The 24,845-nt window shown below is 41.5% G+C and overlaps 1 protein-coding gene and 1 pseudogene across 1 annotated transcript; one reads left to right on the top strand and one right to left on the bottom strand.

Annotated features, from left to right (window-relative positions):
• Positions 1-2,546: 2,546 nt before the first annotated feature.
• LOC140219550 (uncharacterized) lies at positions 2,547-12,329 on the bottom strand. Its single transcript, XM_072289437.1, has 2 exons — positions 11,451-12,329; positions 2,547-2,699 (listed from the first exon to the last, which is right to left on the bottom strand). The coding sequence occupies exons 1-2, from the start codon at positions 12,327-12,329 to the stop codon at positions 2,697-2,699; spliced, it is 882 nt and encodes a 293-aa protein (XP_072145538.1). The 3' UTR covers positions 2,547-2,696.
• A 4,920-nt stretch (positions 12,330-17,249) lies between these two features.
• LOC126535455 (U2 spliceosomal RNA) lies at positions 17,250-17,428 on the top strand (annotated as a pseudogene).
• Positions 17,429-24,845: the final 7,417 nt, after the last annotated feature.

Genomic DNA, 24,845 nt, shown 5'->3' with positions numbered 1-24,845 from the left:
TAACGGGACAAGCAGTCGGCATCCTTGGGTAGGCGACCAGACCTATACATTACCGAATAGGAATACTCTGTAGCCGCAAAGCCCGTCTTCCAAGCCTCCCTGTGGGATCGTTTAAGGACGAAAGCCGTGTTGACGAGAGCATGTTGATCTGTTACAATGGAAAAGGGCCTGCCATGTAAATAGGGGTGGAATTTCGCCACTGCCCAGACAACTGCTAAACATTCATGCTCAATAATAGAGTAGTTCTGCTCCACAGGCAACAAAAGACGGCTAGCGTATGCGATGACACGTTCATGGCCGTGTTGAACTTGTGCCAATACGGCACCGATTCCGTGGCCACTGGCATCTGTGCGCACCTCTGTAGGGGCTGAAGTAGCGAAGTGTCCCAGAATCGGTGGGGTGGTGAGCATGGTGGTAAGGCGTGAAAAGGCGGTGGCCTGAGAGGATCCCCGTGAAAACTGCACACTTTTCTTCAGGAGATCTGCGAGAGGGCATGTGATGGTAGCAAAATTTTTAACAAAGCAGCAGAAGTAAGAGCAAAGGCCCACAAAACTTCGACATCTTTTGCGGACCATGGAACAGGGAACTCTTCCGAGGCACGAATTTTCTCCGAGTCCGGTCGGATGCCAGTCGCATTGACGACATATCCAAGAACAGTAATCTCAAAATGACCAAAGTTACATTTCTTAGAGTTGAGCTGTAGACCGGCCTTGCGAAAGACGGCAAGTACAGCTGAAAGGCGCTCATTGTATGTGCTGAATGAGGGCGAGAACACCATAACATCATCTAGGTAGCAGACACAAGTCGACCACTTGAATCCTTGGAGTAATGAGTTCATCATACGCTCAAAATTAGCCGGAGTGTTGCATAGCCCGAAAGGCATAACATGTTACGGTGGGAAAAGAGGACAAGGTCGTCGATGGTGAAGGCAACGAAGTGGCAACGGCCTCTCGGGATTCTCGGCTGCTGTTTATATGCACCTTGTAAATACACCGTGTAAATAGTTTCATACCTGTGACATTTTGGTGGAAATGTGGGGTACGCATCTTCGCCACGGAGCTCTGCAGCGGACGTCTCGCCCAGCCTGCGACCGTGCTTCCAGTGGAAGGCAGCGCATCTGCAGCAGCAGTGCCAACTACACATACCCAGTATGTTGCTCTACTTCAGCCGCAATACCCCGGCAAGTTCACCGGCCTCGGTGGTGTTGACGTAGAAGAAGGGTTGAAGATGCATGGGCGCGTCAGCAAGGTGAACAGGTGGGATCCGACCCTAATGCTGGCCAATGTCGTGTTCTACTTTTACGGAACACCGCAAACGTGGTTTTACACACATGAGGAAGAGCTAACCAGCTGGGACTTGTTCAAAGAAAAGCTGTCCGAAGTTTTTGGTAATCCGACCGGGCGACAACTAGCTGCCAAGCAACAACTCGCCACGTGTGCCTAAACTGCTGCCAAGTCGTATGTCTCCCACATTCAGGACGTCCTAGCTCTAGCATAAAATCGACCTTGTCCTCTTTTCCCACTGTAACAATATTACATTGACAAGTCTGAGCTCCAAAAGAAAACAAGCAAACTACTGGCAAAATGAGGTGTGCATGACTAGTTTGGGACCTGCCACGATCACTCTATTATGGAAACAGTCTTAGAGAGCCTAAATTAAATTGAAAGAGACATATCGACCATGAAGCACAAGCTAGCAGGAGTTGGTGCTAGAGTATTCAAGATGTCCGAGTTATTTAAAAGACTTCATGAGCCAGAGCACTAGCTAGCCTCCATTCTAGTTTTGTGTAAAACCAAAATCTCGATAAACCTAATCGCAACAACTTAAGTCATTCAAGGCATTAGTGAAGTATCGAATGAGACCGGCTGTTCAGATGTTAGTCTTTTTTGCTAAAATGATTGGGTGTCTGTTCTTTTGAGCCCATAAAGGGGCAAATATTTTCCAAACAAACGATCTGCTTTGGGGGCATTTCTGCCTCTTGTGGAATTCGGCTTGCTGGATAATTTAACTAATTTCATTGGTGCCTTCAGCGTCGAATCAATGGAAGTCAACTGCATTTTCTTTTTAGAGCATCACAAAAAAATTGCAATGTGGCTTGTCCACAGCCACTGACAGGCTTAGTTAAATCGTCGTTGCTATTCTGGAGCTACACAAAACCAAGTCGAGTGACCATAACATGCTACCATTTTGTTTTGTTCACACCGCAGCCATCATGTCTTCATTTACGAAAATACTGGTGGAAAATAACTTTGAGTCATTGTCATTAACTTGAATATGTTGGGCTGAATGTTGACACTGCTGTCATGCCAAACGGCATTTTACATCATTACAATTGGAAACTGTTTGAAAAGTGATCAAAAAGGCTTGAAGCGTGTCGAACTTGGCAGCTGCTTAGCTTCAAGATTTCACTACTTTTCAATGTTTCCCCTCCTTAAATTTTGTGTCAGATGTTCTGTATGAACCCTGCCTGCTGTTGGCTTTCTCAATGCTACAATACATACGTGTAAATGCCAAAGAAAGTAGAAAGAGGAAAGCCTCTGGCACAGTTCTGTTGATAAACCACTTTATTTGAACAATCTGAAAGAGCTAAGTAACATTTTCTCAGTGCAAATGCATAGCTGTATTTGGCAGACCTCTTGAAGATTGAAGCAGCAGCTGCTCTTTCATGGCACCTTAAAGTGGTGGGTTTTCATTCCTCACTGGACAAAGAAAGAAAAAAGAGTGAAATTTTGCAAAAAATAATCACTGTACAACATGAATGCAAGGATATGCTTTAGACTAATGACAGCATATGGTATCCGTCACCAAATAATTTGCACGCCATCATGAAATACCGTATTTATTCAATTACAATATGGTCACGATTACAAGGTAAGGGCACAGTTGCGGGACCCAGGAACAAAACTTAAGTATGCACACTAATATACGGCGATATAGAGTAGCCAATGAATTATTTAGACATGGCGTGTATCGCCTGAAATACTGTTACTAACCCAGCCAAAGTGCAATATAGCAACCACAAAATGGGGGAGAAGGGAGCCTCAGGACTTGGTGTGCGAGATCTTGCCTTTAGGTGTGGCTTCACGGCAGCGCAAATTCTGCCTTAAAGTGTAGCTTCACCGCAGCGCTGTGGCAAAGCTACACTATAAGGCGACATTCGCGCTGCCGTGAAGCTACACAAATAATGAAAAGCAAAATTCATATAAGGCGGGCGGAAACTTCAAAGCTAAGGATTCTAGGGGGAAACCTCGCCTTATATTCAAATAAATACGGTATAGAAACGCCTGTTGGTCCGCGGGCATAAATGCCTGCCCCATGAAATGAACTTATATGGCATTCATATCATGGAACGTTTCTCTATCCGCCACCCGAGAACGCGCTCTGTAGCGGTCAGGCTCCGCCGAGAGATATGCAGTAGTGCAACAGAAATGCAAGTGTTTGCAAGCTATATTACAAAATAAAAATATGATTCTTTTGTTCCTGGTCAAAACAACCTTACTCAGTGCAATATTGGTGCAATTTATCTTATGTTTCTATACAAAATAGATCATGTTTACACAGTGTGCTTCTACTTACATTCACTATCGCAGTACTGCATATAAAACAAGTTTTTTCAATGGCCAAACATATATCAGGGTCAATATAGAATTTAAACAAATAAAAAGGCATATGAATGAACTAGTTGGTAATTCATAATGAGGGGACAGCACAACACGCTGACAAGGGCTGCACACAAGCACAGAGTCTGATACAATGTTTGCATCTATGCCTGTCACTTGTCCCTTGTCGGTTTTGTGCTGTATCGCTTTCTTGGATAACTTTGTCAAGCCAAATGTGCACATGTTCAGCTTGTTCAAGTCACACATTCTTCCAAGTTGTTCCCTAAAAACAAATTTTGTCCATGGTAAAGAAAGCACAGGAGATATAACTATGCTTTCTATTGTAATGTAAAATAATAATGAAAGGGTACTTACTTCAGGTTGTGAGGCTGAGCTTGCACGGTTATACAATTTTAGAGCTGTTTATAATGCTTTCAGTATAGCATGGTTAGGCAATTTTATTGAAACCTTGCATTTTGAAGAAAAGCCTTTCTTTAACAAGTTAAGCCGTTTTGTGTAAAACAAAAATTAGCAATATCTTTTTCTGAAGCTGACAAAATACCAATAATAATTCGGCAAAATTAAATATGTGCAGATCTCTCGTTCATTAGGAAGAATATGGCACTTAAATGGTTATCCCACAGTTTCACAGGCAAATTTAATGGCATCAAGTACTCACAAGTTAACTGCAAATGTCATTTGCATGCTACCTGCATATACAAGTAGATTTATTAGTTATAAATATTAATGCCATTAACAATGCAATAATTTTTGATGACTCAACCCTTTAACCCCCTAAATAATTGCAGAAAAAACATAAGTTTCCTGAAAATTTTTCTAGTTGGAATTCTTTTTCTCGCATTGTGATCCTTAATATATATTACTAATTTGTTTTTGGTTAGGAACAACAAAAAAATTACAGAAAAGGGCAGCTTTCCCTCATTGCCAACAGTAAGTCGTCTTGGGCAATGGGAGCAGCGCAGAATTGGGCTCAACAAGTGACTCTTCATTGGCAAGATTGGTACAACTTCCATGGTGTATAGAGCACCGGATTGAGGGTTAAAGGGCTAAGTGATCAAACGCACGCCTGCATAACTTGCTCCTGATGCTCCACTTTCAGTGGCATGCTTCGATGACAAAAAGAAAAGAAACGTTACGGTTCAAAGTAGCGCTCTAAAAGTCATTATTTGCACTGTCTCCATTTTGACACCTTCAGAACTACAGGCACCATTCTGCTTCAACTTGGGGCTCTACACATTTTGCAAGTATGCTTCCAGGCACAATAAAGAACATTTTGGAGAAAGGAAACTCTCTTTGAAGTGTACTTACTAATGCTGTTTTGTGACATTGCTTGCAGTTTTAGCCAATAAAAGCAATTTTTTTTAAATTTCAATTTCAAGCTTGCTACGCTGACCTCATGTGTGACACTATTATACCTGCCCGTTTATACAATTTTGTAGTGAAATTCCCGATATTTAGAGCTTCTTTACAGTTTTTGTCACTACAAGTATTCTATATTTGATTTCACAGTTTAAAGCATAATTAATTTAAAATGTATACCATGTGTCCCACACAACTTCTTCCGAAGCTTAAAAAAAGTGCCACATAGCTGGCCAGAACCAAGGTAATGTTTGCTGTTGCTTGGAGCAAGTCAACTTTTTTTTGTATATTGGCTAATTACTTAATTCATTAATTACTCAACTTCATGAAATATTCACAGCAAGAGTGGCAGTGGAGAAAATTGTAGACCATCCTGAAAAATCTACAATCCAGCTTTCTGCTGCAAATATATGCTACATAATATAGGTTTTTTTCCAAGCCTGAAAGAAAGCCTGCAAAACACGAAAGTTCAATGCAACTAGTCGTGCGGCACTTTCCACTGGCTTCTTTCGTTGGTCCTGTCAGGGTAGAATTAATAGAAGTCAGCTGAATATAGGGCAGATAATTCTAGCAGTGACTGAAGGGCACACATGCTGGATCACTATCTCACAGAATAAAGTCCAAATTTTTTTTTAAGAACACTGAATACTCAAGTAATAAAAGTGTTTACTATATTTCACAAAATTTTAGCATTTGTTTGCTACGACTGAAGTATATTCAAATTCTTAAGTCGGTTGGCTGGTCTGCAATGTTACGTATACACATGTGGTCACGCTCTAAAAGTAATGGCAATAAGAAATGTACCTTAGCCATTTATGCCATTAATTGGAGCTAAGTGCAACACAGGTATTAATGTGACCTGACCTGGCACACTAGAGCTAAAATACTGTGAATTATGTGCAAGACCAAAATCACCTCATGCAATCAAGCTACACAGGAGCACAACCACAGCTCATACTCTTTTTGACTGTTGAACTAGTGCAAGGCTTCTGTCAAGAGTATGGAAACACTGACAAAACGAAATGCAGGTACGAAGCAAAACGGCACAACTTTCGTCTCTGCATAGGAGGATTAAACACACCATAATGAAAATTAAATGTGCAGCAGATGAAGCAGCACAGGACATGTCAACAAACTAAGACGTGCACTTCCCTACTAAAGATTGATATGCTGTTCTAGAATAACAGCTTTCCTACCTGCTGTGGAAAGACACTCTGGACATATTTTTTTCTTCGTGGAAAGTAACGATATGCAGAAAAATGATGAACAATGGAAAAAAGCTGAATTTACACTAGTTGATGTCACCATATGCAAAATATACAGGCAATTCTACCCCATAAAGCAATTGTCTTGCAACTAAAGCTTTTGAAGGGACTGACAACCACCTGTTATGATGCCTATTTTCTTGTATGTAACAAAGTTTTGAGTGCCCAATCCTGCTGCAGTAATGCTGAAAACATATTGGAACACTTCTCTTTAATGGTAATATTTAGGTCCAATCATTATTATGTACCACTGGAAACAGCGGCAAGCACAATAGTAATTGTATGCTGCTGAGGGAGAAGCCAAGTGTAGCCTGCCCAAAAGAAACTGTAATTTTTTTATCAAAGCAATCCATGCGGTTCATGCGTCCCAAGTTGTTTGGTTATTACTGTCAGCATGCTTTCGTATTTTCTGTCGGACTGTTCAGGCTATTTCCAAATCAATGTTTTGAAAATGAAACATCAGACGCTATTACTTCCGATGGTAACAAGCGGTAGGAAATGCCAATAGTGCTCTTCTAGCAGTGCTTGGTGCACCTTCACAACAGCCCCATTTTGTATCCCAAAGGGAGACAACAGAACATGGGGAGATTCACTCACTAACATACAAAAACACCCATGCACACCACCGTGCAAAGAGGAATGCCACAGTGCTGAAGGTCCACTCGTCGCCATGAGAGCAGCACTGATTGCAAATTTGAACAGTGCTTGCATCGCTAAATACATGAAAAGAAAGAAAGTGCAAATGCCTATGACCTATATCGACATTATTAAATATAAGTATGTTACAGTTAATGAAAGCTGCCTTATGTGTATCAACACTTTGTTAATTTGGTCACACGCTGGGACTGCAATGCAGGTTCAGAGCTTGACAGTCAAGTGCTGTGGCATACAGCTTTTGGCAACTTTCAGTGCATATTAAAAAAAAATTTGCAACTAGTACTTAAACTGCAAACATCCTGTTGAATTCTCCCCATATAAGCACATTTGTATCTTACACTAAGATCTTATGACACATTTTAGTTGGTTGTCAGTCCCATTAAAATGGTGGACCAAGGCGGGGTCGGGACGGTGCCGGACGCATGGTAGGCTGCGCCGTGCACCGGGGTGGGACACTGTATGTCGTGCGGGGTGGCTCGTGGCCGCCGGTGAAACCTTCCACGTTGCCGCCCTTTTGCTATTGATTTTAGTCGCCTTCGGGTTGTTTCGCGCGTGTGTGAGTGGCCGTCTGCCGGAGGACCGCTCGCAATACTGTCCACGGGACGAGCCGGCCCCTGGCCGAGTAGGGCGGGGCTCTGGCCCCTGCCGGCTCTGCCGGGACAGTGAGCGGCGGTCCTTGCGCCGGGGAGGGCGCGGCGTGCACGGCGGCCTTTTTGCACGGCGGCCTTCTCTCAATTAATGTGCCTCCCTTAATTAAAAAAAAATGCATACAACAAAAGCTTCGGATATTGAATGGAGAAGTAGTATTGTATTCCTCCAGCATCACCTCAGATTCATTTAGTTATACTGCTTTAGCTCTCATTTTTTCTTTTACAATATCTAGGCATGCCTTGCAACATAGAGCTACTTTCCCATTCAAATTTTCTGCCCATTTTCCAAGACAATGTCCATGGTAAATTTTAGAACATGCTCCACAGTTTATTGTTTTGCCTACTGTTGTCTCTGCTGGCTGCCTGCAGAGACAATGCAAATTGTATGTGGTATTTCTTTGTCGCACATGAACAGTTAAGGTATTTGTTACTGGGAAATCATCTATGGTTCCTTTTTGTAGACATTTAAGCAAGTGGCTCCGTAACATGGACTGATTAATATTTAATTGTGATGGGTCTTTTCCTGATGCTATGTAATACATATTAGCTATGGCAAACAAACCGCAGTCAAGTGTGGTGCCCTGATTCTGTGCCGGTTTCGTCAAGAAAGTTATGGTTGGAGATGGTGATTTTGAAATATGACAAACCTGTTTAATGGCATCAGGAGGAGTGTCTTGATCTATGGAATCATAGACAAAGATTGCATCTTGGGAAGCGCCTATGTTGGTAACTGTAAGCCAATGATCTGGATTCCGAACATGCAAAATTTGAACAAACATACCAGTGACCCGAGAGAAACGTAGCCTTTGGCCTAATAGAACATCTTGGAAACCTCGCACATTGGGAAACTTTCTTTTTGTTAGATACTGGGCAATCTTAATTACACTATCCGACAGTGAGCCACCTCGCATCAGAGCATTTAAGTCGTCTTCAGTAAGTGAATAACTTTTGTAAATTTGCAACATGTCAGCTTTGATAGTAGCAAGGGTTATTCTGCTCTGCTGTGGTTGGAACGCACGCTTGACAGCTTTTACCTTTTTAGGGCGCCCTCTTCTCGCCTTAACCACAGGAATAATAAGCTTTGTATTCACTGTTTTGCCTACTACATTAGCAGGGCTCGCTTGAACGGTAGGCTGTGTTTGGTTAATTTTTGTTTGCAATGTTACAGGAACTTGATTTTGTGTGAATGTGTTCAAATTTCCGAAAAATGCCTCACATGAAGCTCGCTTTTCCATTAATTCCTGAGTGCTGCAATTTGCCAGGACGTTCGCTACAGCTTTTGACATATTACAAAGTGTCTCATAGGCATAACAGTACTTTTGCTGAGGAGTGTCTAGTTTAATGGAGGGTAATGGTTGAACGCTGCTTGTTACTTTAGATCCTGTGCTCGAAGTCGTGCAGCTATGGTCAAGAAAATGTTCCTTACGCCACCTCTGTGGAATGCAGGCTTTATCAAACAATTCCCTTCCCGAAAATGAGCGAGCTGCCATAATATGTGCACATGGCAAGCCATACTGACCATGGAAAGTGCATGTACAGCTGTCGAAGCTTTGTGCTACATTGTACTCCTTGCTTCCTAATGCGACAGAATATGAATTACTGCTTTAGCTAACCTGGTAATTTGCTGTCTTTAGTTTTTCATACTGTTCAAGTATTTTATCTTTGGCCTCGACAGTGCAGCTATGAGACAGTTCCATCTGAAATTCGTCTATGCAAGTTACATTAAGGTTAAGTTTAATTTCTTTTAGTTGGGCAAACTCCAGAGATATGCTGTCATTATTAACATAGTTAACCAGTTCTGCTACAGCTTCAACTAAATGCAACGATGGTTTAAGAAAACTTTTCAGCTTCTGATTATGACTTTCAATGCGGTTATTTGTGTTATTACCTAAAGTTGGAAGTTCTTTCCTGTAAGCATGCACCCACATCTGTCTACACTAATGCCACTGTTGCATGTAGTATGCGAGAAAGTCTTTGGGAGCAATTTGCATTAGGTGTGGCAGCTTATCATAGTACTCCTGTAGAGTTTGAGAATAGACTAGTTCTTTCAAAATTGGAAGAAGTAGTTTGCGTTGAGCCTTTGCCTTCTCATCAACATTTCTATGGAAACAATTCAGCACATGCCATGTGCACAGCAATATTGTACTATCTGGAAGGAGAGAACTTAAAATGCGAAGCTCAATCATGCCTTTGTCTATCATTACTACTTTGCAGGCTGCTATAACAAATGGGTTAAAGTCTACAAATTTCTCAAACATGGGCCGAACAACTGCTGTAGTTTCATTCCGCACAAATGCGTAGCAAACACATCTTCCATGACCACGACCATCTTCGACAAGAATTGAGTACAAGACATAATTTTCCCTGTTAACTTTTTAAGTGCCATCAACAAATATTACCTCAGGATACTTTTCAAACATTTCACGCATGTGGCTAGTTTGAATTAAGATAAACTGGAGGTTGTTTTCATTATTCTTTTCATAGTGAATAAGCCAGTCGGGATTCTTCTCAATCAAGCTTTCTATTTGATGAATCAAGACTTCACCATGTGCCTCTTGAGTTCGAATAGGAATAGAATATTCCATTTTATAGTTGTAGACATCTTTCGTTGTTAATGTCTTTCCTGTTTTCTGCCTAACCAAGTTCTTAAAATCTTTTGGAGCGACATTGCACTTGACTAGGTCATACAGTTCTGCCTTCTCTGTACTGCTTAGAAGCCTTTTCTGAGGATAGATGTTATACAGATCAAGGCTATGGTTATGTTTGTCTTTTAGCTGGCTTATTCTGTAGTGCAACGCCGGTTCTTTACAAAGGACAAGTGAAAGAGACATTTCGCAGTTAGTGCTATTATATCTCTGGTTAGGGCGCTTTCCAATTCCCCGCTGCCTAGCAGGACTGCCATGAATACACCGATAAGTGATTCTGAGAAATTCATAATCTTTACTGTCTGCTGCAAAGGGGTTCTTATTTGACCTGCTCACAGAAACTACATGTTTCCCTTCCTTGCACCAGGCATCAAATCATTCCTTAAAAGAAACAAAATTGTCAAATGTGCCGTTTAAAAAAATTCTTTTTGCTCCTGCTCCAAGTAGTACATCAGAATTACTTGCGCATGTCTTGACAGAAGCTGCGGCATCAGAGCTGGCAACACTGCAGCCTGGCATCAAGGCTGCCGAATGTTTACTTGGACCTGCATTGAGCACAGCCTGAACAGAACTGTCAGTCGTAATGCCACATTTCTGTATGGAGACAGCCTTATCACTGTCGGAACTAGATTTAGAAGACAAAGCTAACTGACGACGTCTGTACCGCTTTCCAGCATTGGACTTGGCCCTTTCTGAAGTACAAATAGCTCTATCAGGCATACTTTTACGGCTTTTGCAGCCAGCAACCTCGACCACAACACCACACAAGACAGCTGCAAAGTCTACTGTAGTGGCCTGCAAACAGCTTTGCTACTGCTTGCTGGTCAAACAGCTGTCATGGGCACTGTTGTGTGAGGTTGTGGCTTGCCCTTGCATGTTTGCACCTGAGGCTGCAATAGAAGCGGGTATACTGAATTGCTGCTTTGCCCGCCTTACTACTGCAGGCAAAGATGCAACTCGCTGCAAGGGCTTGGCAGCTGTGTCAGCAAGTACTCTGCGCCGCCTGCCTACTGCTTGGCCGGTGCCTTGTCTTTGCTTGCACAGTGCCGCAGCCTTTCTGCGGTTCCTCCTTGATGTCACCAGAGTCCACTCACCACCATGGGAATTGTGTCCTGCCTCAGCCACGCTCTCTGTGGATAAGTGAGGAGAAGGACTTGCCTGTATGACTCCTCCCATGACCCTGGAACAAGTGGTGCTAGCACCTCGGCTGAGGCTCACTGGTTTAGCAGAAGGAACATGGCCTTGAAGCCTCACCTCAGCCTTTGCCCTTCTCGGTACCCTTGAACCATGGGTCATGGGTGAAGGCAGGCTGTCCCAGGTGCACCAGGTCTTGCTGCCCTTGCGGCGAACGCGAACACCGCCAACGAGAGCAAAGCCAGGACCCTGAAGGGCACAAGGAAGCTGGTCGGTGTTGCACGCCTGCAAGGAAGCACGGCTGGTCACCTGCGCCGGTGTTCTTGGCTTCACCCAAGATGGCTTGCTTGCTGCAGGAGAAATAAAGTTAGCTTCAAGGGGAGGAAAGTCGGCACTGCTGAAGGCAGGTGCTGCAGGTGGTTCTGCCCAGCCACTCCAGGAAGATGGCGACTGCCTGTCCTTGTAGTTGTGCAGGATTCGGCCCCTCTCCGCAGTGGCAGCCAGGATGCGGGCCTCCCTGTAGAAGTAGTCTGCCAACAGCCGGTTTCCGTGGCGGCTCGGGTGCACACCATCCCTGGCAAGGCAGCTTGCCCAATCTTCAACCAAGCCACCCAAGAAGTGGATGTCCTGCTCCTGACACAGCTCCTGCAGCGCAGCGTTCACCCCTTTGTACATTTCGTTCATGCGGCGTAACTTAGGCGACTGTGCTTCGCGCATGCGGTACTCATTCTGCCCGCGAGGGAGAATGGCAGAAAACGCAACCTGCGCCATGGGATTGCTTGCAATTATGTCACGAGCTAAGCGACGGTACTTGTCTATGTACATGTCCACAGGTTCAACAGTGTTGTTAGTGCCGACGTGCACAATGACAACGTCAAAGCTTCCTAGCTTGTTGACAATCATTGGAAGCAAGTGCTCAGTCTTTGCTCCCCTGTGCGCGCTGACCTCAACAGCTAGGTCACGACGTGACGGGAAATACTGCCCGACGTATTTCACCATCGTATCGCCAACCAACAAAGCTCGAGTCATGATGACCAGGAGAGCACAAGCAAGCTATTCAAGACTTATCATTATCAGTCAACACGGAATGCTACTCACTAAGCAAAAATTATCTAAGATCAATAAAAACCTGAAAAAAATGCGGCCAGAAGGTCGTTAAATCTCAAACTAGAACGTTTCGCATCAAAAAACCGCTGCTACGCTGAAAATCTGACAACAGAAAAACACAGCAAATATGACTTAAATACTGAAAGGAGGTTGCCCAAAACTACACTAAGAATTACAAAAAGAACCGTATAATAGTGGTTCAACAGAAGAAAACGAGATGTTTCACGATTGCGCTGACGTCGTCGAGGAGGACAGGATGACCAACAGCCTAGCTCGCTCTACGATCACTGCACTATACGTGAAAACGCATCTTTAGGGTAACATCATGGCATAGCGAAAGTAGAGCAATGCGCTAGGGTCACGCGACCTTGACGTCAATAATCACTTGCAATATGAACGCGTAAGCTGTCAAAAATATTTTCAACGTCACCGCATGCGACACAAATACATTTATCTTAATTATGAATTTATGTATGAGAATGCATCACTCTACCGTTCTCGTGCGCAACAGTGTCGCAGCGCAACCCAACAACATTGGGCGCGCGCGTGTCGCGTTAGCGCCGAGCGCGCGCGTCATGAAGCGCGTACCTGTCAGCACTGTTGCAGCTTAGAAGATGAAACTCATGACCACAAATAACTAAATTTGCGAATTCCCCGCCCTGCAAAATCGACGGTGTGCGAATGACTAACCAGATTCTATGTACAAGTATACGTTTCGAACTGCGTTTATTATTTTCACTTTTTCTCTGTTATTAAATGTTTTTCATCATGTTATATGTCTTATGTTACGTGTCCATTTTTTTTCTTTTCGCGCTCCCTTCATGCCTTCTACATAGAAACTCGCGTTTTGGCGGTAGTTCGTCTTCACCCTCGCCATGTTGTATCGTGGTGATTCGATGATCAATACCACGAAGAATTACCATGAGCATATGATGGTGCAGGCGGCCAAGCAAATTTCGCGATGACACTGAAGCGCCGAACGTTTAATTGGGCTGCTGGAAAAATATTAAAGAATGAACATCAGGAATTCACGTACAGTGCACACAAAGGAAGGAGTCATGCCGCCGTAGAATTTCCTTTCGCAAACTTTCCGTTTTCCCTTCATTTGGAGCTTCAAACCTCGGGTTCAGCCACATGGATGTTTCCGCCGCCACCGAATACTTCATTATTAATTAAACCAAGCGAATAACTTGTCCTGTCAAGTTTGTTTTATTCTTGGGTTTTCTTCCATGAGTGCATGACCATGTCCTACTTGTATTGCCCCTTTAGATGGAGCTGTTGTGGCTGCAACAGCTGACTCAGACGTTGTTTTTGATGTATCGATTTGTGTTCGTTGAATAAATCATATAATAATAATCTTTATTTGCACTGTACAGTGCGCAGGCGAGTGGCAATGATCAGATTTGCCGCTTCTTTTTCACCGGTTTGTGTTTTTATCCTGCCATATCTGCCCTGCCTCATTGACGACTTGCTGAAAGTAATAAGTTGTCCCATGTCCTGGAATTTTGGACATTCCCCGTGCGACCATCTTTCCAACTTCACCGCTGTGTACCAGTGTAACTAAATGGGCAGCATATGAAAAGAAATTCAGAAGGCGGCCCAAATTCCAACTTTCCTTTAGCAACATTGAGAGGGCACGCGCCGTTTTATTAACATGCGCATTTATGGCACTTGGTTCTAACATCTTTGCTGCATTATAGCAGTGTTTTGATTAGGATTAAAGTACTTGTTGAAATTCTGGCGTTCTTTCGAGATACCATTTTTAATATTGCAGCCAACTGAGTTACGCTAGTCCATTGCGGTGGAGTTCAAGAGACGGTCGCAGGGGCGATGTTCAAAATTCTTGGCTATGTTCAGCCCAATTTCTTTCCTGACTTTTCGAACTCTAGCTGTGTCTAGCCCTGCGATCCGTTTTCTGGATTCTGTATCATGTTAGTGAACTGTGCATACGCCCCCTGCCTCGCGTCTCGGCGAGGGTCATATATGCGTTCCATAATGAGCAAATAGCCTTTAGTAGGCTTTACTGTAAAACAGTCCTGTAATACAGAGAAGCATACAGAGTGCATTGCGGTGAAGGTAGGTGAGAAATTGCGCAAGTACTAAGCGTTAACAGCGTGTATATTTAGTACGTTCGGGCTGCGCCTCCAGGACACCAAAAGGGCAACGGTGACGCCACAGCTGGAACCTGGGTTGGTCTGTGGGTTCAGGGCTCGCCGAAATGCCAACCTACGGTTCCACCTTTGATCTTTCCGCTGGCCCTTCCGTGCTTGGTATATAGATCCTTCGCCGCCCACTTTATTTTAATAGATGCTCTCCTGAGGTCTCCGTTTGCCGGTATTTATATTTCTCTCACGCCAACTTCACTGTAATACATTTATGTACTGAGGTGAAACTTACTAAAGCGCATTGGTCATTACGGGACTCATATATAAGGCCCTTGCGGACTATGTATCACCGCTTCGTTTCCAAGGGGATTCCATTAGAGATCATAATCATGGGTGACACATCGCTTCCTTGGCTTTGTTGACGGGCACGGCAAATCGTTTTTTTTTGCGTCTAGAACGTTATGCGCAGCAAACGCCCACTCCGTTGGCGACGAGGAAGCACTCATGCAAGGAGAACGGTGTAGTAGAGATATTCCGAGATACGCGGAGGGCAACAAATTTTCATGAACCCTAGCTTAGCGTTACATGAGTGCGCTGGCCACTGTCGTTGGTGCAAGTAAGCACCTAGCACACTATGCAAAGCAGCCGGTCACCTTCTGATTGCAAAGTCAGTGAAAGAGGTAAAGAATGTTTGTATTATAAATTTGAGCCACAAATGGGCTCTGCCTATGTCCCACGACTGTTTTTAATGAAAAAATAACTTCCTTCTTGATATGTACACCTGTTCATCCCATTACAACAACAGGTTTTCGACTATAGGCATCTCTATATGCCTCAATCCCTACTGTCATTTTAGTGCTCCCACTAGAAATATAATTCCAACAGAAAATTATCTGACACCTTTGGACTTGGAGTTTAGTACTGTGCCTGGGGTATAGCTTCGACAAAATGCACAAAAAAAATAATTTTAAAATTTTATCAGCCCTAATGGTGTCCCATACATTTGTGTACTGTGCTCTCAAAAGTTTGTTATTGTTCTTCTCCACTCGAAAGCACTTGTGCTGATAGTACTGTTTGTCAGTTGGAGGATGTCTCATCACCTGCTTTGAAGCCTCTCTTACAACATTCTGATACACTAGTTAAGTTCTACTCTGTTAATGAGATAAAAATGAAAGTGTAGGCTTTGGATGGTAACATTTTCCATTTAGCAATGAAGTATAAATGATGTCCAGAACATGCCTCTTGGGTAATGCATCAGTGAATTATTGAGGCAGCACTTACAATTCACAGATTAAGTCATGGAATGCTTTGCATGCAATGCAAGGTCAAAAATTGTGGCTAGAAATCAGTGCACACTTTAGCAGTATGCTGAGCTGGGCTAGTTAGTGCATGCTGAAGGGAATTGAACAGTGCAATAGACGAGACATATTTGCATATGACAGCACTGTGCCTATTGTGTACACTGTATGTCCAGTCTATTGTGCTGTTTCATTTACTTCAATGTGTAGACCTTCACTACAATAATAATGCTATCTCATTAAATTTGGGCCGTTAGTAACATTGTGAACAAATGCACTATGCATTTCTTGCTATTAATGTGTGTGTATGCGTGTACTTGCATGCATGCGTGTGTACTTTGTGGTTGTTACAAGTCTCTTTGATTACTATTAAAATTGGGAGATTACAGACAAACTAATTTTTGCTAACCAACCTTTGTAGGAGTGGCAGACATCAGAAGTTGTGCTACCTAACTAAATTAAGTCATTAATAACTAAATTTAAGCAGTTATGTTAGGAGGCATGTTAACATGAAAGTGTAGATTTGAATATGTTCGGTAGTTGAGGAATAACCATTGCTGGAACTTCTGTGCCTTATTAAACACACTACTTTCTTGAAGTAAGCTCAAAATTTGAAACAAAATACATTGCTCTTCCAATGAGCAGTTTTCATTACACCATTTTCTGTCAGCACATAAACATATTAACTGGAAGACTTTGGAAAACTGATAATTATTTAACCTATTGGCAATTATTCCACAAATTCTGACGTCCACTGCTGCTATGTAGCTTGGCCTGCAAAAATTATAATTTGACTCAAATCTCCTATTTCTCATAACGTGAAACAGACATAGCAGAAGCACACAAGATGAGTGTGTGTGTCAACGTGTGCATATTATAGAAAACTTAACACTACGTATACAGGGTGTTCTTTTTTAGCTGCACCAATTTTTTTTAAAATTTCATGTGGTAGATAGCACAATTCTAACCCTTGATCTAAACTACTTGATAAAGTGGGCATTACTTCTACAAGAAATAAGAATGCCTGACTGAATAATTAACTTTATTCTAATTAACTTCTTGTTTGTTACTTTATGGCACCCATTTCAATTGACGAATTGTAGCTGGTGAGATTGCAATGCGTATCCACTTGGAACACATTATCAGGACTAGCCCAGTTTCAAGATATGAATTTTCAAATGTCCAATGAAATGCATTGATGTTTCAGTTACCTTCGTGCGTCAATGCATAGAACAGTTTTTATAAGTAAGTGGAACAAAAGTGAATTTTTACAGCAAGTTTGATGCCACATATCTCGAAACTGGTGCCATCCTGAGAATTTGTTCCCAAGCAGATATGCCTTTCAAACTCACTGGTTACATTTTGTAGATTTGGAATGCCCACAAAGAGAGGGTGGTGCAAACGTAGACATGGCCAGCAAGGGTCAAAGTGCAGTGTCTGTTCTTATCAGCTTAATATCTGATATGGGTTCTATTTGGACCCGAGCTATTAAACTTATTTTTGCAAGTTGCCGGAGTGCTTGAAGCCTGCTTCACCAATACTTTTGTGCAATATTTTTGTGTGTACCTTAGTGTGGCAAATATGCTGCAGTGAGGGTTGTCAACGCATGTGTGAATGTACCACTGTTTGAGCATAGGAAAAATAGAAGTAAGAATATTGGGCCTCTCAAATTAGCAAATTAGTTAAAAGACCAGGAGAATAATTTAAAGATACATTTAGAGACGTGTATCTGCCTTAAATACTGCATCTTTAAAATCAACATCGTCATCATCAACCTGTTTTATGTCCACTGCAGGACGAAGGCCTCTCCCTGTGATCTCCAATTACCCCTGTCCTGCGCCAACCGATTTCAACTAGCGCCCGCAAATTTCCTAATTTCATCGCTTCACCTAGTCTTTTGTTGTCCTCGATTGCGTTTTTCTTCTCTTGGTACCCATTTTGTAACCCTAATGGTCCACCGGTTATCTAACCTATGCATTGCATGGCCTGCCCAGCTCCATTTCTTTCTCTTAATGTCAATTAGAATATCAGCCGTTTGCTCTCAGATCCAAACCGCTCTCTTTCTTTCTCCCCTTTAACGTTACGCCTAACATTCTTCGTTCTATCACTCTTTGCATGGTCCTTAACTTTTTTCCCAATCAAGCTTCTTTGTCAGTGTCCAAGTTTCTGCCCCACATGTCAGCACCGGTAAAATGCGCTGATTGTACACCTTTCTTTTCAATGACGATGGTAAGCTCCCAGTCAGGAGCTCACGATGTCTGCCGTATGTGATCCAACCCATTTTTATTCTTCTGTGAATTTCCTTTTCATGGTCAGGGTTCCCTGTGATTAATTGACCTAGGTAAACGTACTCCTTCACAGACTGTAGAGGACAAATGGCGATCCTGAACTCTTGTTCCTTTGCCCGGCTATTTATCATTATCTTTGTCTTCTGCACATTAATCTTCAACCCCACTCTTACACTCTCTGTTAAGGTCCTCAATCATTTGTTGTAACTCGTCTGCATTGTTGCTGAATAGAGCAATGTCATCGGCAAACCGAAGGTAGCTGAGATATTCGTCATCGTTCTTTACTCCTAAGCCTTCCCAGTTTAATAGCTTGAATACTTCTTCTAGGCATGCAGTGAATAGGATTGGAGAGATTGTGTCTCCCTGTCTGACCCCGTTCTTTATAGGTATCTTCCTACATGTGTAGAATTAAGGTAGCTCTCGAATCTCTGAATTTTCCCAGGTACATAAGCGGTCTGTACTCCTTGATTGCGTAGTGCATCTATGACTGCTGGTATCTCTAGTGAATCAAATGCCTTTTCGTAATCTATGAAAGCCATATAGAGAGGCTTACTGTACTCTGTGGATTTCTCGATTACCTGATTAATGACACGGATGTGATCCATTGTAGAGTATTCCTTCCTGAAGCCAGCCTGTTACCTTAGTTGAATGAAGTCCAGTGTTTCCCTTATTCTATTGGAGATAATTTTGGTGAATATTTTATATAATACTGGGAGTAAGCTAATGGGCCTATAATTTTTCAGGGTTTTAATGTCTCCCTTTTTGTGGATTAGTATAATGCTTGCATTCTTCCAGTTTTCTGGGACCCTTGCGATCGATAGACACTTCGTATAAAGAGCCGCCAGTTTTTCAAGCATTACGTCTCCTCCATGTTTGATTAAATAAACTGTTATTCCATCTTCTCCTGCCACTCTTCCTCGTTTCATGTCTTGCAAGGCCCTTCTGACCTCATCGCTAGTTATAGGAGGAGTTCCTGTATCCTGTTCATTACTGTTTCTAATTGAGGTATCCTGACTCCTCTGGGTATTGTACAGGTCAGTATAGAATTCTTCCGCTGCTTTTACTATATCTTCGAGATTTTTGATGATATTTGATGATACCCTGCTTATCTTTTAATAGTTATATAACTAATAATAATATTATGCTATATATAATATTAATGGTTATATTTTAAAACAAAATATAGCATAACCTTGGAAATTGCGATGCATAAAACCACACTTAACAGATTATTCAAATGTATGGTGATATTCATTTCTTGCATTCTTTGCCACTTGCTTAGCAACTGCACAATTCCTTTTTTGATAAATCTTGGAGAAGTTTACTGGAAGAAACATATAAATCCACTTAAATGTCCTCAGATGTTGAGAAATTTTTCATGTTGACGAAGTGGTCTAAGGGTACCGTATGTGAGGAGGGAGGGACTGTCAAGCAACACATCCCACTCAAGCACAAGCTATCTTCCCTCAGATATTGTGGGATCTGACATTGTCATGATGAAAAGCAATGCTTCTTTTAATTTAAGAACTCTGCCCTTCTCTCCTAGATTGTTGTGCATAACTAATTGAATAAGCAACAGTAGTTTGCATAAATTGACTATTACATTGTTTTCAGTAAAGGATTTCTTGGGGAAAGGTTTGTGGTCATTGTTTTTACACAGCTGGCCACTTATGGGAGGCAGTGATAAAGGTTGCAGTCACTGAACTTTTGTAGAACTGAAATGTGTTGTTGGTTAATATATGCAGCTTTTTAGAAATGGTCATGAGTTCAGACATTTATAGATTGAATAGACTATCCACATGCTAAGTACTTGGATGGTAGTTCTCATTACTTTTCTTAATTTTGTTAGAACTACCAGAGGTTATCTTGCCACTTCTTTGTTTGTGCTCTTCAAAAGTAAAGCGAAATGAGTGAAAAAAATTTAATGTAGCAGGCAAGCAAAACCTTTCAGTTGGAATGTTGTTCCAAATGTCAGAAAAATATTTTGAATGAATCTCTGTGAGTGAACATCTGAATTGCTTCATGCTTATGCAATCCGTAAGGAGTCATTTTCTTAGAGTGTAAAAGAATTAAGACGAGTTGGAGCACACTTTTACAGAAGCAGTGTCCCCTTGTTTTTAGTGGTGTGTGGATGTTTCAGATCACAAATATTGAATTGAATAGTATTTGCTGTTTGATTTGTATTTGATTTATGAATTGATTATTAAAAATTATTGAATAATAATTTATTTTGATTATGTGAAGAATAACATTTATTGTGGCCTCAAAGAAGAGAAGAGGTAGGAACTGAGGACTATTCTGAATAAGTCTGCTGAAGGGAAACTGTGGTTGCTATACATGAGCGCTAGTTCTTGAGCAAACACAGGGGTCAGAGGTGTTTGATTTTGGCAAAACAATTTATTATTTGGCCACTTGCATGATGTATCAATCATTTTTAAACAATGTGCAGTGCTTTAGTATTACACTTTTCTCCTTGAACAAACTCAACATTTTCCATGGCTCCAGATGTGCTATTCCAAATTTCTTTTTTTCATTACTGTCATTGCCATGGCATACCACGATAACTAAAAGTACTTGTTTCTCATTTATGCGCTCCTCAGTTGACTGGACATCTATTTTGCAAACAGCATAATATGCATTTATATGTGCCTGTAAACAAGCCAAGTAAATAATGCCAACACACTTCATTTTTTACACTAGCACTCTACACTTACTTTATATTTCAGCAACTTTAGAAATTCTAAATTTGATTCAGTATTTGGAGGTTGCTTTCCTCAAACATATGTAGATGCAGTAAGAAAATTTCATTATTTGAGCACCCCTACTTATTTTCTGAAATGACACTATTAAATTATTTTAATCTCCATTGAGGGAGGGAGATAAAAAATAGGAGGGGCTGTTACATCACTTTTTGTGAAGTCAGACAATGCCATTTGGTCATGCAGCCGAAGCAACTTCTCCATCTTTGTAGGTGCTGTCAGAACACCCATGTATGTTTTCTGTTTCTATGCTACTGTGCACCAGCTTTGCTAGTCTGAGTGCATCACCTCTGTGGCCGCAAAGCTCAGTAAGAGCAACTGTGATGTATTTTAAGGTTACCTTATGAAGAAATGGAAACTACCCAGTTTTGCTGCACTTTGCATGCATAGTACTACGATACTGTGTAACTTGACAACAGATAGCTTCTTTTGTGTGCACAAAGAACTTGGAAGTGATAATTCCCACAATAATTTCATTATTTTTAGTATGCAATATTTTACCCAACTTTGTCATTGGCCATTGGTGTTTGCAGGTGTGCTACACATTTTAAATGTGGTACTATTAAAAAATAGGCTGAAACCTATTTATGGATGGTGCTGCATGTTAATTTTACCTGGTAAGAGGGAGTGCAGAACTTAAATCTGTTTATTGAAAAAATGTTTGAGTTCAACACAAGGTTTAGTAGATTTACATGGTAACAACTTGTGAATGGGGTGGGGACGTGGCCATAGCAATTGTTCTGTCTCTAAAGTGCTACCTAGACAAGAATAGATACATGGTAATTGAACAAGGATTCTCGCTGAAGCCATCGTTTTGACAAAGGGACTTGTCTTCATAAGGCCAGCAACTGCTACAGATGAACAGGTCACTTTTGTGAGTATATATATAATGAAAGTTTACAAGAAGTTGCAGGCATGAAATAAGATGGAAATTATTTGCGTTATGTTGGCTTATTTTGAGGAGATAACCTTATTTGGTATTTACAAAATGTCATTGTTAACACATACTTAGCATTTGTAGCCATTTTCATGGCTACTATACTGAACTGTACCCCCTTCAGTCACGAATGATGGTATTCTGCCAGGACATTTTTGGAGCTTGCAGGTATGAATGTTTCAGGTGTCCAGAGTTCGAAAAAAAAATTCCCCTCTCTAGGAATATTATTTTGCAAAGTCAATCGCGTCCTCATATGGAGACATCGTGACTCAATACTTTCTATCGCAAGTTCACTATGCCACTTTAAAGGAAGAAGGGGCATTATCTATTCAGGGTTGTGTGAGTGGTGCATCGACTGGTTGACAGGTTGTGATATTTGAAGAAGTGATCCTGAGCTGCGATGTACAGAAAAACATCGCATTTCCGGCAGTGGCCCCGGTTTCTACCACACACTTCTCATACTTGCTTTGCTAAGGAAACGGCAACTGGACTTGCTGGGGCCAGTGGTCCTTTGCATCCTACCTCACACAATCGCATCATGTTTAGAGCAAGGATGGTGACTCAAAATGAGCTATTCAGGTTGGACATTAAAAGAAAATACTAAATTGCAGCACAGACAAAATTCTCAAATACAAAAACAGAAAACAGTCTGTACTGCTTCTGCAGGTCAACTTCGGCCAAACAAAATTCTGTTGTTCTGGGACCAAACTAGGAATCTCTCGTATCTGGACAACCATTCGAGGAAGCGACATAATTGCCAGACTGACGTTGTTCGTTTCATGGTCCGGAAATGTGAGCATTTACCACCTTCATGACGAAACAGTGCGTACGACGATTTGTGCATTTAAAAATGCCACCACTTAAAACTAAAAGGAACACTGAAAAACACAGTTTAATTCTTCGACGGTGAACTAGATTGCCCAAGAAGTCCAAAAAGTGTCGGTGGTTTTAAGTTTCCGCACAGTGGCTATGGGTTGCCGGCGTGGTAAAAAAGATTGAGTAAGTCACAGTGTCTCCAAATGGAGACTCGGATGAAAACAGGATCAAAACTATTCAGTAATAGAACTATGAGTATTGTGCAACTGTTTTTCATTAAAAGTAGCTCTTTCTTCACATAAAACAGGGTTTTTAACCGTTCTGAATGTTTGAGGCTGCTGCAAAAGAGAAATTTGAGCAGCGACAAACCAGAGCTTCCGTAAAACATGGAGTCGTCCGTCTTCAAACATCTTTTTCTCTAGTACTGTTTCGTCGCTTCATCAGATGGCGTTCATTGCATTTATGTATGCTTCCCATATTATCCCCACCAGTGTGCAGTGTCACTCCTTCGCTTTTTGATGAAAAACGCAACATAGAAAGTCGTATCTTCATATGGAGACACCGTGACTGAAAGGGGTACCGTACCCAAAACAGCCATGTAACCATGATTGGATGTAGTAGCGAACAGGAAATGGACGTTCAATGTGTAACTATTGATCAGGTTTGAAGGGCTTCGCAAGATAAGTCCAAGGAAAATGTGGCAGGAGAAGATGAAATAACAGTTGATTTGATAAAACATGGAGGAGATATTGCACTGGAATCTCGCAGTCCTTTATTCACAATGCCTAACAACGCTAAGCATACCAGACTTTAAAGAATGCGAGCATAATTACAAGAATGGAGGTGTTTAAGAATTGGAAGAACTACAGACCCATTTCTTTAGTCTCAGTATTGTACAAGATATTCACTATCAAATAGAATAAGGGATACACTTGACCACAATATTCCATGATGGATCTCATCCAATAAGACATTTGAGGCCGTAGCCAACCTCTCTGTATGACTTTTGAAAAGTACACATTTGGTTCAAGAGACAATAGTGGTCATGGAGGCATTGCAAAGAAGTAGAAGCATACATGTATGCCTTATTGCAGTAGCGTAAAGTCACGCTTTCTCAGTGCATAGTTTTAGGCAAGCACCCTGAACAAAGCTTATGGAAAACTTTTGAAGACATTATTGCCATCCATAAATATTCTAAAAATTGTGTCGGCATGCCTGCACTATCGCTACACAGCTGTAAAATCATGCATCTATTTTGCCTGTAATTTCGTTCTCTTAACAATCATATTGTACGTCATCATCTGTTTTTTTCTGCACCCAATTGTACATCCACTATATATTGATATCAACATGCAATAAATATTGGTTCTAGTCAGCACAGTGTTGGATCTCCTCTCATTGTCCTGTTTTTAGCACTGTTCCCTTCAAGAGCTTTATTAATATTTTACCTTCAGGTACCACATACAAATAATAGAAAACATGGAACAGCAATGCAAAACTTTTTACATCAGTGATTTCTTTGAGCAGTGTTAAGGTTGACAATTTTGCCTCCTTCAGGAACTCCGTTGAATAAACTTCCTCTAAGCATCTGCCATCCTGGTGTCCTTTCACTACAAGATTTCGAAGGTTATGGTCAGATACAGACAAAGGAAACTCTGTTCGGGTCTTGGGTGCAGTAGTAAATTTCTTAGCATGACTGTGAAAAATTTACGAGGTGCCCAGCATAACCAATATAATCCTGACAAAAGTGTATGGGAGGCTATGCTTGTAGTATATGATGTCTAACAATGCTGCAAGGCAGTGCAAATGCCATAGACATGCATGCATCTTTGTGACATGCACTGCTGTGTCTTAACACCTTCAAAACAGTTTCACAAACTTTTTTTTAGCAATACCCGACTCAACGTTGCTAAATTTTTTAAAAGCCATACTTCTACGTACATATACCACTGCTCACAATGCTTTTGTCACCAGTTGCAAAATGATGCATTCAGCTGCAAGTCGTCGTTGCATACCATAACGCCATATGAGACCTTTCATTTGGATTTAAAGCAGATGGTATAGAAATAAAAAACAAGTGCAGAGATCATGTATCTCTTTGCATAGTATGTAAATGTAATGATTCAGGAAAGCTTTGCTTATAGTGTATTGCAACAAAGGCAATGGATTTGCTGCAATTTAGCACCTAATAGACCAATCTCACCA

This window comes from Dermacentor andersoni, chromosome 7 (assembly GCF_023375885.2).
Source record: "Dermacentor andersoni chromosome 7, qqDerAnde1_hic_scaffold, whole genome shotgun sequence".
In the NCBI taxonomy this organism is placed as follows: domain Eukaryota; kingdom Metazoa; phylum Arthropoda; class Arachnida; order Ixodida; family Ixodidae; genus Dermacentor; species Dermacentor andersoni.
This window is presented reverse-complemented; position numbering and strand designations above follow the sequence as displayed.

Coding starts and splice junctions, on each gene's coding strand:
- LOC140219550 (XM_072289437.1), bottom strand. CDS start 12,329: ATGGTGAAATACGTCGGGCAGTATTTCCCGTCACGTCGTGACCTAGCT.